This window comes from Seriola aureovittata, chromosome 8, assembly GCF_021018895.1.
Source record: "Seriola aureovittata isolate HTS-2021-v1 ecotype China chromosome 8, ASM2101889v1, whole genome shotgun sequence".
In the NCBI taxonomy this organism is placed as follows: Eukaryota; Metazoa; Chordata; class Actinopteri; order Carangiformes; family Carangidae; genus Seriola; species Seriola aureovittata.
In genome coordinates, this window is record NC_079371.1 from 792,828 (window position 1) to 808,882 (window position 16,055).

The 16,055-nt window shown below is 43.0% G+C and overlaps 1 protein-coding gene across 2 annotated transcripts in view; it reads left to right on the forward strand.

The window, feature by feature from the left end:
- The first annotated feature begins 705 nt into the window (after positions 1–705).
- Positions 706–16,055, forward strand: part of LOC130173557 (protein NLRC3-like) — a 40,104-nt gene continuing 24,754 nt past the window's right edge. The window contains exons 1-12 of one of the 2 annotated variants that reach the window (XM_056382943.1): positions 706–1,118; positions 1,859–1,984; positions 2,409–2,516; positions 2,618–2,725; positions 2,816–2,944; positions 4,494–4,572; positions 4,715–4,943; positions 5,111–6,908; positions 7,892–8,065; positions 9,500–9,673; positions 11,713–11,759; positions 11,901–13,389. In XM_056382943.1, coding sequence (XP_056238918.1) covers positions 1,896–1,984; positions 2,409–2,516; positions 2,618–2,725; positions 2,816–2,944; positions 4,494–4,572; positions 4,715–4,943; positions 5,111–6,908; positions 7,892–8,065; positions 9,500–9,673; positions 11,713–11,759; positions 11,901–12,484 — 3,519 coding nt within the window. In that variant the 5' untranslated portion in view covers positions 706–1,118; positions 1,859–1,895 and the 3' untranslated portion in view covers positions 12,485–13,389. Of the gene's footprint in view, positions 1,119–1,858; positions 1,985–2,408; positions 2,517–2,617; positions 2,726–2,815; positions 2,945–4,493; positions 4,573–4,714; positions 4,944–5,110; positions 6,909–7,891; positions 8,066–9,499; positions 9,674–11,712; positions 11,760–11,900; positions 13,390–16,055 lie in introns of those variants that run through there. The other variant, XM_056382942.1, reaches the window with a different exon arrangement.

Genomic DNA, 16,055 nt, shown 5'->3' on the forward strand with positions numbered 1-16,055 from the left:
CAAACTGAGCCCTTTGTAACGAGTTAAATATTTCAAATTAATTCAAAAATTAACACGCTCATTTTGACAACATCACTCCTCTTTAGCTATCTAGTTGCTTATTGTCTGAAAAATTTTTCGTATGTCCTGCTTTTTCCGCTTTTTGGGCAACGTCGGACCAACTTCTCCCTCAGTCGTGTGGCTTCAAACGGAGCGGTGTTACATGGGCGCAACCAAGTGTACAATCGGCAGGGGGGTGGTCACACACTTTTTGAATTGAAAATAAATCGGAAATAACAAGAGACGGGTCAGTTGACAGCCAGGGTTCATAAAAGGAGGAACTATTTAACATATTCATTCATAATATTGGGGGGGACAGATTGGTATTTTCCCAGTATTGGGGGGGGACACGACCCCCCCAAAGGATGCGTGGTTACGCCCATGCTTAAATACCTATCTAACTACCAACCAACCTACATACCTACCTACCTACCTACCTACCTACCTAACTAACTAACTAACAAACTAACATAATATAACTTTAACTGTTGTTCCACAGTGTTGTCGGGGCTGTTCTCACATCGTATTCAGCCCATTAGAAAACTCTCATATCAAGTCTGTTTACCTTTTTTTTTTTTTTTTTTTTCAATCCAAGTTTATTGAGACATACAGAACAATACAAAAGAATAGTGCAATGAAAATCTCCAGGGGGTTACAAACATATAAAAGAAATAAAATATTACAGAGGTATTACAAAAATAAATCAAAGAGAGCACACATGGAAATAGTTTTAATAGCTTTCTTGTTAGTGGAGTAATTAATGGTTTTTATATATTGTTTGACCTCATTGTTAAAAATAGAGAAGAGTGGTTTTTGGGCAGTGTATCTGCATTTATGGATATGCCATTTTGCCAAATATATGATCAGATTAATTACATAAAAATGTCCTTTTTTTGTTGGTGGATAGTCAATGAAGCCAACCAATACAAGTCTGTTTACTTGTTCTCATTCTTGTTGGCTCCGCCCGCGTCTTCCTCCTGTTACCTAGTCAACCGTGACGTCACGGCACCGCCCATTGGACAGTTTAGTTTCACTTCTTGAGCTCGCGGAGCCGCGGCGTCCTCTCCCTCCGTCGAAAGGTATTTGTAAGCGACACTTTCCACAGTTTGACTCTTGAATGAAGTTTGTTCAGGTGAGTGAGGTGTTTACTTCCGGTAGGAACAGCAGAGATGTGACTAACAGTCAGCTCCCAGCTTTGACTGGACACGTCTCACTGGTTCAGGGCTCGAACCGTCCGGTACCAGTGGCGGGAAAAGTCCCGAGTTGTGAGTGAGAAGAAACCGTCCCGACATTGATGTAACTTGTGTTGTTTGTGTGGTTTAAAGTAAAAGTGCAGCACCCCTCCCCCACACGCCTACCAGGCTGTAGGCCTGTTCACTTTAGTTTCATATTTAACGTTCCCGCTGTTGCTGCGTCATGTCGCGTGCTGCCATGGTCCCGTCTGTGTAAACTGCGTAGACGCCATTTAGTGAAGGCGGGATTTGAACCTGTACTTCAGGAGAACCTACAGGTGAAGGTAGAAAGTCTCTGGGAGCTGATGTGGATTCAGGTAACATGGTTGATGTGTGGAGCTTTTGGCTGCGTGCTCTGACCGGATACAGTAGTACAGTACAGTGGTGTTCCAGATGTTGAAGAGCTTTTCAAAGTCCGTCAGACAGAAGTGAAAACTTCCACCAACATGGAAACTGTCAGATCAGTGTATTGATTATTGGGATGAAGCAGCTGTTCCAAAGCTCCATGGGTTTCCTCCCGTCAGAGCGCTGTGTGTTTGTCATGTGACTGAGAGGCATGATGGGAAATGATGTGTGCGCTCTCCCAGCAGGTTGTTGTGTTGGTGTGACGGTGGGGGCTCTGCTATGGATCAGTGTGAGGACAGAGAGGAGGAAGCCCCTCCCTCTGAAACCTCTCTGTGTGGGCAACATGACAGCACGACCACAGCTCAGAGGTAAGCATCTCTAACTGTTGTTCCATCAAGTCCACGTTAGGACGTCTATAATGTTCACTTCTATGTTTTATCATTGAGCTCAGAGTCAGTGATGGTGTTGTACTGGACTACATTATATTCAGAGGTGTTCCTAATATTCTGACCCCTGGTGTATGTAAACAGGGAATAGCTCTCAGTATAATGTCGTCAGTACAACACCAGCTTTAACTGTGACCTCTTTATAAATGTCTGACAGTGTCGACAAAACCTGAACATTATTATTGTTTTAAAGGAAGAATTTAAAGCACAACTGTTGTTCTGAATTACAACAGATTGCACAGCTGTATCTAATAAAGTGTGCACTCAGTGTATGTTAAAACTTTAACGTATTTTACATCAGTATTTTGTCCAATATTCACATGTATCATTGATGTTTTTGTATCAGGATCCATCAGAGACCTAAATCTCCTGATCCCAGCTGTGTGTCCTTCAAGAGCGACCGGTCGAAGGAGATTGTTACTAATTTTAAACAAAGACATTTATCTGATAAAAAGTAAGTTTGTCTCAGTATTAATAGTTTATTATATATTGCTTCAACTGAATATGTGACTGTTAATTCATTATTCATTCATTATTTTATTTCTTTGTCATCAGGATCCATCAGAGACCTAAATCTCCTGATCCCAGCTGTGTGTCCTTCAAGAGCGACCGGTCGAAGGAGATTGTTACTAATTTTAAACAAAGACATTTATCTGATAAAAAGTAAGTTTGTCTCAGTATTAATACTTTATTATATGTTGCTTCAACTCAATATGTGACTGTTAATTCATTATTTTGTTTCTTTTTCATCAGGATCCATCAGAGACCAGACTCTCCTGGACCTGGTTCTGAGCCTGAACCCAGCTGTGTGTCCATGAAGAGTGACAACAGTATGAAGTTACCTTTATCCTTCAAAGATAAACTCCAGTGGGTCGATCAAAGGTAAGAATGTCAGACTGATGATGGAAAGTCTTTCCTGACACATTACAGTGTGATATTCATCCTCTGTTGATGCTGCTCTGTTTCCCACTGAGCACAAACACGTCTAAACTACATCAGAGAGACATGATATCAGTTCACAGGAGTCAGGGTCAAAGTTTTCTTACATTAATTTAGGACGTTTCACTGAACATCACTAATAACACGTCTGAAAAACGTTGGACGTAAAGACGCTACGACTGAAGACATGATACCTGTCGTTTTGTAAAAAGGTGCAACTCACCTGAAGACCTCACCTACTAAATCTGAGATGAAATGACTTTATAAATATACATTGCAGTGTTTCCTCTAGGATTTTTTCGGGGGGGGGGGGGGGTAGAGTCAGTGGCAAAGTTTGCACCCAGGCTCATCTCTCTCTCCCGCTGCTCTGCTCTCTGCTCACTTTGTTTAACAACTCCTCCCTGTCTAATGTCACTTGTCTAATAAGATTACATTAAAAGTGTGAGTAACGTAACGCTAACAGCGTTATATAATTTACACGCACATCACATCTGATTACAAGTGTGAACATTAAAATACTATTTTTGACCTAACCATCATCATTTACGAGTCAGTAAAAGGCTTATGATGCTTCCTGACCAGCGTCTTCTTCATCTGTTGTTCTCTTCTTAGAGAAGTATCTGAACAAGCTCATCTGAAAATGCAGTCAGCAGTTAAAACATAATGACGTGTAGGTATTAGCTTAATGCTAACAATTAGTTTAAGTTAGCGTCACTGAGTTGGCTAATAAGTCTACCTTTTCTCCGGTAACTCGCTGCCTTATTCCTCACGACACGATCCCCCAACCACCCCATTCCCTCCCCTCCCCTCCCCCGCTGTTGCCCCCATCATCACACAGGCTGTGCTGTGAAGGTGCATTTGCGACAATTTAAAAAAAAAAAAAGAAATTTGACGGCGTGGCGGCTCGCCACTGCTAAATGAATGTAGAGGAAACACTGACATTCATAAAAAAGATCTCTGCAAGCTTTTCATTATTTAAAAATAATAATTCTGAAACTTCATTAAGAGAATAAAAACAAATAAAATGTGACACCTAATACATTACATACACATAATACAAAATACCTTTTAGTGAGGGAACCATAAACTGAAACAACAACAACAACAACTCCACAAAACTCTCATGTAGTCACATGGTTTGTGTTCAGTAGGACTACATCACTCTTCTCTCACCAAAGACACTGGATGAAATCACAGGTTTTCAGGTCAGACTTTAGATTTAAAGTAGAAATTAAACAGTGGTTGTGTTTCTATGGTAACGACTCACACAATCAGGTGGTAGGATGGTAGTAGTGTGTCTGCTGCTCAGCTTCCTCTTCACTCAGCTCACCTTATAATAACTGTCACTCAGCAGGACTAGTAAACCTTTACCGCTACAGGGAGTCGTCTGATTGGCTGTCGCATCCAAACGTGACTTCATGGACCTTTAGCTTGTGTCTGTCTCTGTGTGGACAGACATAATGTGAGCTCATTCTTCATGATTCCTCCACAGAGTGGACCAGGAGAGCTCAGAGGTTCCCAGGTCTCAGTCTGCCCAGCAGCATCAAACACAGCTGGACTCCATATTTATGGTCTGTACATGTACAACAACTACTGTTCCATCTGTTGTGTTCACAATAATCTCCATGCTGCACTTTCAGACCAGTGGACTGTCAGTCTGTCCAACATGGATCTGATGTTTGATGCTGTCATTCATATAGTTTTCTGTTCCAGCTGCTGGAGGAGAACATGGTCACTTTTGTCAAGAACGAGCTGAAGAAGATGCAGAAGCTTCTGAGTCCAGATTACCCAGAATCCTCAGGGAGTCAGAGGGAGGATGAGGAGGTGTTGGACGGTGAGGATGAAGAGCAGAGGAGGAGCAGCAGAGAGGCGTTTGAGAAGATCACAGTGAACTTCCTGAGGAGAATGAAGCAGGAGGAGCTGGCTGACTGTCTGCAGAGCAGTAAGAGGATTTCTCTAAAGATTCAACATGATGGAGAAATGAGACATTTACTAACATCAACACATGGAGGGAAACATGTTCATACATGTTTTCTTTAGGGAGATGAAATGATGAAATATTGACTTTATAGTTTCTTCATTGATCTTACTTGTTGTTTGTTCCTTCAGAACTTTTTGCTGCAGTTTGTCGACGTGAACTCAAATCTAACCTGAAGAAGAAGTTCCAGTGTGTGTTTGAGGGGATCGCTAAAGCAGGAAACCCAACCCTTCTGAACCAGATCTACACAGAGCTCTACATCACAGAGGGAGGGACTGGAGAGGTCAATGATCAACATGAGGTCAGACAGATTGAAACAACTTCCAGGAAACCAGTCAGACCAGAAACAACCATCAGACAAGAAGACATCTTTAAAGCCTCACCTGGAAGAGACGGACCAATCAGAACAGTGATGACAAAGGGAGTGGCTGGCATTGGGAAAACAGTCTTAACACAGAAGTTCACTCTGGACTGGGCTGAAGACAAAGCCAACCAGGACATACAGTTCACATTTCCATTCACCTTCAGAGAGCTGAATGTGCTGAAAGAGAGAAAGTTCAGCTTGGTGGAACTTGTTCATCACTTCTTTACTGAAACCAAAGAAGCAGGAATCTGCAGGTTTGATCAGTTCCAGGTCGTGTTCATCTTTGACGGTCTGGATGAGTGTAGACTTCCTCTGGACTTCCACAACACTGAGATCCTGACCGATGTTACAGAGTCCACCTCAGTGGACGTGCTGCTGACAAACCTCATCAGGGGGAAACTGCTTCCCTCTGCTCGCCTCTGGATAACCACACGACCTGCAGCGGCCAATCAGATCCCTCCTCAGTGTGTTGACGTGGTGACAGAGGTCAGAGGGTTCACTGACCCACAGAAGGAGGAGTACTTCAGGAAGAGGTTCAGAGATGAGGAGCAGGCCAGCAGGATCATCTCCCACATCAAGACATCACGAAGCCTCCACATCATGTGCCACATCCCAGTCTTCTGCTGGATCACTGCTACAGTTCTGGAGGAGGTGTTGAAAACCAGAGAGGGAGGAGAGCTGCCCAAGACCCTGACTGAGATGTACATCCACTTCCTGGTGGTTCAGTCCAAACTGAAGAATGTCAAGTATGATGGAGGATCTGAGACAGATCCACACTGGAGTCCAGAGAGCAGGAAGATGATTGAGTCTCTGGGAAAACTGGCTTTTGATCAGCTGCAGAAGGGAAACCTGATCTTCTATGAATCAGACCTGACAGAGTGTGGCATCGATATCAGAGCAGCCTCAGTGTACTCAGGAGTGTTCACACAGATCTTTAAAGAGGAGAGAGGCCTGTACCAGGACAAGGTGTTCTGCTTCATCCATCTGAGTGTTCAGGAGTTTCTGGCTGCTCTTCATGTCCATCTGACCTTCATCAAGTCTGGACTCAATCTGATGTCAGAAGAACAATCAACCTCCCGGTGGTCTGAACTGTTTAGAAACTATTCAACACTCTTCTACCAGAGAGCTGTGGACAAGGCCTTACAGAGTCCAAACGGACACCTGGACTTGTTCCTCCGCTTCCTCCTGGGTCTTTCTCTGCAGACCAATCAGACTCTCCTACGAGGTCTGATGTCACAGACAGGAAGTGGCTCACAGACCAATCAGGAAACAGTCCAGTACATCAAGAAGAAGATTGAAGAGACTCCCTCTGCAGAGAAAAGCATCAACCTGTTCCACTGTCTGAATGAACTGAATGATCGTTCTCTAGTGGAGCAGATCCAACAGTCCCTGAGATCAGGACGTCTCTCCACAGATAAACTGTCTCCTGCTCAATGGTCAGCTCTGGTCTTCATCTTACTGTCCTCAGAAGAAGATCTGGACGTGTTTGACCTGAAGAAATACTCTGCTTCAGAGGAGGCTCTTCTGAAGCTGCTGCCAGTGGTCAAAGCCTCCAACAAAGCTCTGTAAGTCCACAGATATTTGGATTCATGGAAAAGGTTTCTGTTATATTTTAAGATGAGAGAAAAACAAATGAATTAATCAACATGAAGTATTTCTCCACATTGACAGATGTCACAGATCACAGTACAGCTGCCTTTAGTCATCGGCCCACCAGCAGCAGTAGTTGGTCCTTAAAGAAAACTGTCAGTTTCACAGTTTTCATCAGAAGTTTTACATCATTTTTAATCATAACTATTGAATTGATCATTTTTAATACAGTGTTCAATTAAATCCAAACACATATGACTCTGTTATATTGAACACTGCCCTGATATGAAGTCATGCATGTAAACCACAGCTCTGTGCCTCATTCTGCAACATGTGGTTAAAACAGCACATGGTGCTGGAGTGAACACCAGAAACAGATCAATACTATAGTCCACCTTACTGAAATAAATCAAGTAGCCATAGAACTAAATCAGTTTTAATGCCACAGCTTCAGCAGACACGACCAGAACAGGTTTGATGGGAACAATTACATCTCTCTGATACAATCCTAAAACCAAGAATCGTGTAAATCATATTTATTTTTAAATGAATTAAAGAGGAAACAGATGAAACATGTTGAAAACAGAAAGTCCTGCGTTTGATTCATGCCTGAAAAATATGTTCCTCCCTCTGAACATTGCTGAAAGAAGTTGGTTGGTGCTTGGCTGAAGCTAACTGCCTCTGTCTTGAGTGGTGTGTTTAAACAGCCTCTCTCATGTCTTTATTTCTTCTTCTCCATTTCATCAGGAATTTACATTTTCAGTGTTGAAAAACTTTCAGTGATTTTCTTCTTCTTCAGCTTTATATAAAACGTACAGGTATAAACTCTCCAGCTTGTTTAGAATAGAGCATCAAATACTTCAAATAGGAGAAGAGATTACACATCACCAAAAACATAAAGTGTGATTTTATTTGAATACTAATGTTATTTCTGTTCTTGTTCATATCATCTCTTCAGACTGAGTGTCTGTAACCTCTCAGAGAGAAGCTGTGAAGCTCTGTCCTCAGTCCTCAGCTCCCAGTCCTCCAGTCTGAGACACCTGGACCTGAGTAACAACAACCTGCAGGATTCAGGAGTGAAGCTGATCTCTGCTGGACTGGAGAGTCCACACTGTGCACTGGAGACTCTCAGGTCAGGTCAACCTGTTCAAATATGGTCAACGTTCTAATCCTGATCAATAACAGATAAACCTGTGCATGCTCCTTCTGTTTATTATTATAGAACCAGTTATAGTCATTTATTCACTGATCAGTTTTTCAATATTTGAATCAGATACTTTCTTCTTGCAAAAATTGATCGTCACCAATCTGCTCTAGAACAGTACAGACTGTTTCATACCTTAGTGATGGGATGTGCCTCGGCACCATTTACTGTCATTTACAGTAATTCCTCTGAGTCAGCCTTTCTCAAAGAGTGGTCAGTGGTCCGCCAGTAAATTAGTCAAAATATCATGTTTTAAATTCAGTGTTTCTCAGACCGTCTGCGAGTGACCACAAAACCTAGTAGTGAGTATTATACATGTGTTGTTTTCAATATTAAATAAACTCACCTGTAAATTCAAACATTATTATTTGAACTGGTTGTTTTACAGTGCTGTTGGACTTCACTGTAACAGGTGACTCTGCCGACTCACGTATCTTCACCAGTTTATAGTTTATGTTTTATATTTTATGATTTAAATCAACAAAGAGCAGTGACCCATCTGAAAGGAAATGTGGATGAAGCTAACAGTTAGCTGCCCTGTGACTGAGCTAAATTTCACCAGTTATCAGCCTGTTAACTATCAAACACTGACAATGGACAAGATCCTGTAGATGTGGATTAAGACCAGGTCAGTTCAAAGAGAATCAAATGAAACCTCCGACACAACAGACAATTGTTAGGTTTTACTAGTGATGTAGTCACCACGACTGAGACTCGTAGTGCGTTTGATGACATCTGCCCAACGTTCATACGTGTATGATAAATTTGATGCTACATAAACAGCACCACTTGTTGCTGTGGAGTGTGTGAGACACAGGGTTTGCAGATAAATAAAACTCTGTTGTAACATGGAGCAACCCGATGGCCGACTGGTTAGGGTGCATATACACTGGGACTCCAGTTCAGCTTCCTGCAGGCCACGTTTCTTACTGCATTTCATTCACCTACTGCCGTTACCCTGTGAGAGTAGAGAGGCTCAGTAGAGAGGCTAACTCGCGTTAGGAGTTCAGTGGTGCTAGACTTTTATTTTAGTGGTTAAGTGATCCTTGGTCTAAAAAAGTTTCTCTAAGCTCAACAACACTGGGTGATTAATGAGAGAGTGTGAACAAGTTTGATTTATGGCTGAAATTCTCTCTTTGTGTATTTAAGTTTGTTTTAACCAACAACTGAAACTGAGAGCAGCTGATAAGGAAACGTAGCGTGCTGCCAGAGATGTCTGATTGTTGGTTTATATTACTGGTCACATGGATGAAATTCCTTTAGATAGAATGGTGGTGATGGTAATGTACTGGATCCCACTGATGCAGTAACTTGTCCAGTCCACCCTCAGATTGTGTAATGTGTTGTTTTGTGTGTCTTCAGTCTGTCAGGATGTCTGGTCACAGAGGAAGGCTGTGCTTCTCTGGCCTCAGCTCTGACATCCAACCCCTCCCATCTGAGAGAGCTGGACCTGAGCTACAATCATCCAGGAGACTCAGGAGTGAAGCTGCTGTCTGCTGGACTGGAGGATCCACACTGGAGACTGGAGACTCTCAGGTATGGAGAGGCCTGCAGCCACAGACACTGAGCCACATGCAGTAACTACTCATACCAGTGATTTATTTATTGTCTCTATGAAACATTGACTAGCAGTGAGAGGGTTGCTGATTCATGTCACGTCATGTGACGAGGGGAGCTGTAATAAGCTGCAGCTTTTCAGCCAGTATTGTTCTACTTTATTTCTATGTGTATTTACTTTGTATGAATATTAATAAGGAGCAGAATAAACTGAAGTGATTTTAGAGGATCTGTGGCATTCAGAGCTTTAGTTTCACTTAGGATTCTCTCCCTGTCATTTATATACAGTATATGTAGAGGTGTGTGTGTGTGTGCGTGTGTGTGTGTGTCAGTTGGCAGTTTATTAAGTACACCCAGTTAAAACTAATGCAGTCTAATACAGCAGTCCTGTAGTAAATCCTACCTAACCCTTCATACACTTGAGTAGAGCTGCCACTAACCACTATTTTTCTAACGATTAATCTATCGACTATTTTATCAATAATCGATTAATTGAAACCAATTTTCCTCCAGAAAATCTAAAGGACTGGCATGATCAATAATCCCAGATTGAGGCAGAAACAATTTCTCAAACACTTATTCAGTGTAAATTCTCAGGCAGCAGCAACGACTTTATGACTTTATGAGAGTTTTTATCAGCTACAAGGACCAAAGAGATTAAAAAGCTCCGTCCACTAATGAACAGACACTTACATGAAGTAATCCTTCACATGTCTGTGACTGATCTCACTGTGCAACATAATCAATAATCATCACACAGTAACACTGGTTAAACAAGACTTAGAGTGAAGGGGTTTGAACTGTGATGTGCTCATCCTCCCACAGTCAGACATTAAGCAGCTGTAGGGATGGGTATCGTTAGGATTTTATCTTGATCTGATCCATATCCTTATTGATCCAGCTCAGACTGTTACAGCTTCTTTTCTTTTTTAAAAGAATAAATTCAGAACAGGATGTGAATTGATTGTTCTGGTTTGTTTCAGCCAGTCGCTCAGTTACAACAATCTGCCACGTTGTAAGATTCATGGTGAAGTCAGATCATCAGTTACAGGCTTTCGTTGTAGCGTTTCCTAACAGTTGGTCATCAGCTGAACCAGCGCCATGTTGTTGTGTGAAAGACACCGGGAGTCGGAGGAGGAAACATGACAACATCTCTTTTCTGTTTGTTGCTTGTTGAACAGGTGGTTGGAGGAAGTTCTTATCGGCCTTTTAGGTTTTATTGCACTGACAGTAAAGTTCAGTGACAGTTGTCGTCGACTCCAGTAATCTTCAGTTCTCTTAATAGTGACACGTCACCACAAATAAATCAGTGTTTGTGTGAGAAACGATTCGTCGACGGCGTCGGTCATGGCGACTAATGGAAGGCGTCCCTCTGGGACAGGAAGATTAAGAACCTTGATGAAAGAGGATGAGGAAGAAAAGTGGACAGAACACGACAGTGAATGTTGTTTCCATTGATGATGTGATGAGAATCGATCTGGGTTTTCTCCTCTCACGATATCGGTCCAATAAACCTGATGATGGATTTCCAGCATCTGCCTCTCTGTTGGAAGCGGCTCCCTGGGGCCTGATACGACAGGAGCCACGACTTGAATGTGACAAAGTGTTTGCATTTCAGTTTTGTGAAATATTGCTTTGTCTTCAGCAGCAGTGTATTAAGCAGGTGAATGGAAACACACCTGTAGTCTCCATATACTGCAGTAGAGTGAAGGAGCACGGTCGATGTTTCCTCTGCTGTGTGTTCATGTATGTGTGAGGAGCTCCGCCCCTCTGTCATGTGAACAGTAACCGACACAGAGAGAAGAGGAAGAAGTGATGGGATCTAACCAGAGCGACCACGTTTGCTCTAAGTTCAGGTTGTAGGAAGCTCCAGGTTACAGGTTCCTCCAGGGACAGAGAGAGAAACAGAAGCAGCGCCTCTTACTGAGACACAACAGTAGAGAATGAGTGACCTGTGTGTGTGAGAGCCATGTAATGTCCATGTCTGCATGCTGGTCTGACCCCCCTCCTCCTTTCAGGGCGGAGCCTGGTGGAGTCCCATGGTTGACTCCAGGGCTGAGGAAGTGTAAGTGTGTTTTTCATTTGATTCATCAAAACAAAGCAGCACATTCAACCATCTTCAAACTGATGTCATGAGTCATCATCAAACTGTCAATAACTGATCACATGATCAATAACTGCAGCTGTGTCTTGTTCTCTCCATCAGATTCCTGTGAACTCACAATCGACACAAACACAGTTCACAGATGGATCAAACTGTCTGACAACAACAGGAAGGTGACACATGTGATGAAGGATCAGTCATATCCTGATCATCCACACAGATTTGACCAGTGTCTTCAGCTGCTGTGTTCAACTGGTCTGACTGGTCGCTGTTACTGGGAGGTCGAGTGGAGAGGAGGGGTTGATATATCAGTGAGTTACAGAGGAATCAGAAGGAAAGGAGTCAGTAAAGACTGTTGGTTTGGATGGAACGGTCAGTCCTGGAGTCTGAGCTGCTCTAATGATGGTCGTTACTATGTCCGGCACAATGAGGAAAAAACATTCATCCCCTCCTCCTCCTCTTCCTCCTCCTCTTCCTCCTCCTCCTCCTCCTCCTCCTCCTCCTCCTCCTCCTCTGACAGAGTAGCAGTGTATGTGGACTGTCCTGCTGGCTCTCTGTCCTTCTACAGAGTCTCCTCTGACTCACTGATCCACCTCCACACCTTCAACACCACCTTCACTGAACCTCTGTATCCTGGGTTTGGACTCTGGTATTATGAGTCTGTTTCTTCTGTGTGTCTGTTGTAGACAGAACCTCCTCCTGTTGGAGAAACTGTCTCACTGCTGACCAGATAGTTCAGTCTGTACAGGATCACACACAGCTGATGTTATTTAAAACCAACATGGTTTCCACATGGTTTCCAGTTTGTTGTTGTTTTCTGTGACAGTCTGTCGTTAACGATTGCAGATGTATCCAGAGGTTTTCCATGTAGATCCTGAACATCAGGCACAAACATGGTCTGCATGGATCACTTCATAGATTTTCATACTGAACAGCAACATAACATCACGTCACTGTTAACATGTCATACAAACAACCTCCTGTGTCTCTCTGCCCATGTTTGGCACTGGCAACAACATGAGCAAAACTCCACACAAGCTAAAATCAAGACTCAGCTGTGGAGACAAAACCAAAGATTTAAAGTGTTGGTCTGGAACAACTAGAAATCAGTCACAGAGGAGGAGCCAGAGAAAAATGAAGAGATATATATTCCCTCAGAACTACAGTGTATAACCTTACTGGTATTTGACACTTTTAACTGGTGTCCTGTTTTTCCTCCTGTATATTTTACCTTTGCTTTTATTTGATGTATTTTCATTTCAGTTCTTTCATTTGATTGTGAAGCTCTTCATGTCTGTGAGAAATGTTTTATAAGTAATAATACTGCTGAACGGCCGAGTTGAAGACAATCCAGTGGTCTTCCTGTAAATAACTGTGTTGCTTTGGGACCATAGACTGTAAATTTCACACGGTTCCAACTGAACAAATTATCACTAAATATAAATAACAATAATATATTTCTTCATATTTGCAGGAAGAACAAATTATAATAAAAATGATGTTGAATATCAATGTTGAAAGGAAAAAATTGATTGTGTGTAAAAAAAGAAATTAAATCTGTAGGAATCATTAGGAAAATGTCTCCTCTAGTCATTTAGTCTGGTGTTTTAATCTTATACTTCAGGTAATAAATCCAAACCTTAGCTACTGATATAGTGTATGGGCCAGTACTTCTCCACATATCTCCATAAAATCAACATGATCCAGAAAAGGTTTGTCAGACTGGCCACGTTTGAAAGTCCAAGGAGCCGTCTGCTTCTCTAGTTCATAAACTTAAACTATAGGAACTATTTTTGATATAAACGTCCTACAAACATGTATTTTCATTTATAAAGTGAGATCATGGAACAGAAATCTACCAACTGATGGAAATCTGAGAATGAAGAGTTGACAAGATGATGAAGTTGTCTTTATATATTTTAATAAGAGCTTTGCAAAGGATCAGTACAGTCACACAGAGTGTAATCACAGACTGATATCAAACAAACTGAACATGAACTTTATAGGAAGAGTGAAGGAGGAGGCGTGGTCAGGATGTGTGTGTGGACTCTTATGGATGCCATCAAAACTCAGAAGCAGCAGCTGCGTGCTCGAGGACAAGGACCCTAAGTCTGTAACAGATACCAGATGAGGAGTTTACAGGTGAGAACAGATTCATGTCCAACGTTACACAAAGTGCAGAATATGATTTTTCTATTACATTTCCTCCCTTTTGATCAGACTTGATCACCATTAAAGGAAAAATCCAGATTATATTTTCATCAGTGAACATCCTCACACATGGTAACGTAATGAAAACGTGTAACAGAGATAAGGGTCGGGGTTCACCCTGACCCTAATCCATCCCATATAAAGTACAAGTTTAGTCTTCATCAAGATCAGGGATGTCTTGAGAATGATATGGTGGCATCCAATCAGGAGTAGTTTAGTGAGTCATCTGATGAGAAACTGACCCGTCAACTGTCCAATCAAGCTCCGGACACACGGGACCAGCAACAAACACAACGACACAAACAGCCAGGACCACAGCGAGCGTCGTGAGACGTGGAGATGAGCGTTTCTTTCCACTCGCCAAACGTCCCCTCAACCCGTGACGTCACCTCATTGTCCACTCCTGCATTGTCCTTCAGTTCAACAGCTAAGGTTTCAAGCTCGGTCACAGCAGGTGTGAAGGTGCCATCCGGAGCAGTGTTATTTGGAGCGTATGTGCGACAGGAGCTGCCAAACATCACACAAACGCCGCCTTGTTCAGCCAACAGCAGATCCAGGGCCGTGCGGTTTTACCACGCCACTAGGCTGGCAGCATGTACCTGCTCACCCAAAGCTGCCAGGGCTTCACGTGTGGAGTTTACATAGTGTTGATGGTTATAATAGATGTCATTTATCCACTCAGTGTTTTTGGACGACTCAACTATTGTCTGAAAAACGGGAGTGCTGCAGTAAAGCCTCCCGCAATCTGGTCACGTTCTTTATATCCGTCAGGAACGCCGCGTGGCACGCCAGTAGAGTCAGTGTGGACCTGAGGGGCGTCAGAAAAGAGGTCACGCTTGCGACGGAGCGAAGTGTCTTTGTCAGTTTCAAAAGTGTGTGGGAAGCTGTTTCTCAGATGAGCTTCCCAGGCTGTAACAGCATTATCATTTGGGTCAGCTGGAGGTGTCGGCCCACTGTGTGTGTTGTGGTTCTCTGTCGGACGAGGGAGATAGTTGTGAACAGTCTCATCGTCTTCTTGTTTACACGAGGAGATTTTGCAGATGTCCATTGTCACAGGGAAAGCTGTTTCCATGCTCACAGAGATCTGCGATGTGTCCTCTGTAGACTGTGTTGTCATTATGAGCCCAGTGGGGGTTTTCCAGTCTCACCTCATCCTCTGGATATCCTGCTGAGACTGAGGCCCAGTTACTGCCCAGTTCTCCCATCAGGACTCGTCTCAGTTCAGAAGTTGGTGGGAGGAACTCTCTACAGAACACAGTCAGTTCAGAGGCAAATTTCACACCAGCTCCATCTGATGGTGATGGCAGGTGAGTCGTTGCCTGTTTAATGTCCTCCATAGTCCACGGTCTGTGGACTAGCATCACATGTCCTTCAGCACCTGCTTCCTCCACCGTGGGGAAGTTCAGGACCCGGTGTAGGTTTCCCTCTGCGTCAGGTCTCACTGGTGACGGGGGGTTGGACGGATTTAGAGACTTTTGAACAGCAGACCAGACCTGGTATGAGGAGGGGAGGCAGAGTCATGCTGCGGACCTTTTGCTGCTGTTTCCCCATCCAAAAGTTGTGGTAAGCTAGATGTATGAGGATAGATGAGGGGAACAGGAGATGGGGGAAGGCCAGGGTTATATGGCGCTGGTGCCCTCGGCCGTGGATCAGCCACCTGATGAGCCTGGATTTGGGCTGCAGGTTCATCATGTTGTTGTGGTGGGTTACAGCGTCATCTTGAGGTTTTATCTGTCCCTCCTTTGTGCTTCTTCCAGCCATAAACTAAATGATTTCCAGTCTACTATGAATTTACCTTTTTTATTCTCAGTGTCTTTTTCCTTCTCCTGCAGTCTTTCCCTCAGATGACTTAGCTGTCTGATACTGAAACTTCCTGTGCTCGGAAAACCACGTTCAGTCACACAAATGTTCATTTGTTTCACAGATGAATCTCCATAATTCACTGTCATGTAATTTATGTTTGGAGCGGTGAGATCCACATTATCATGTTTATGTTTTGTTCCATATTTACTGTTGATAATATCTATTTTGGTAGATTAAAAACTT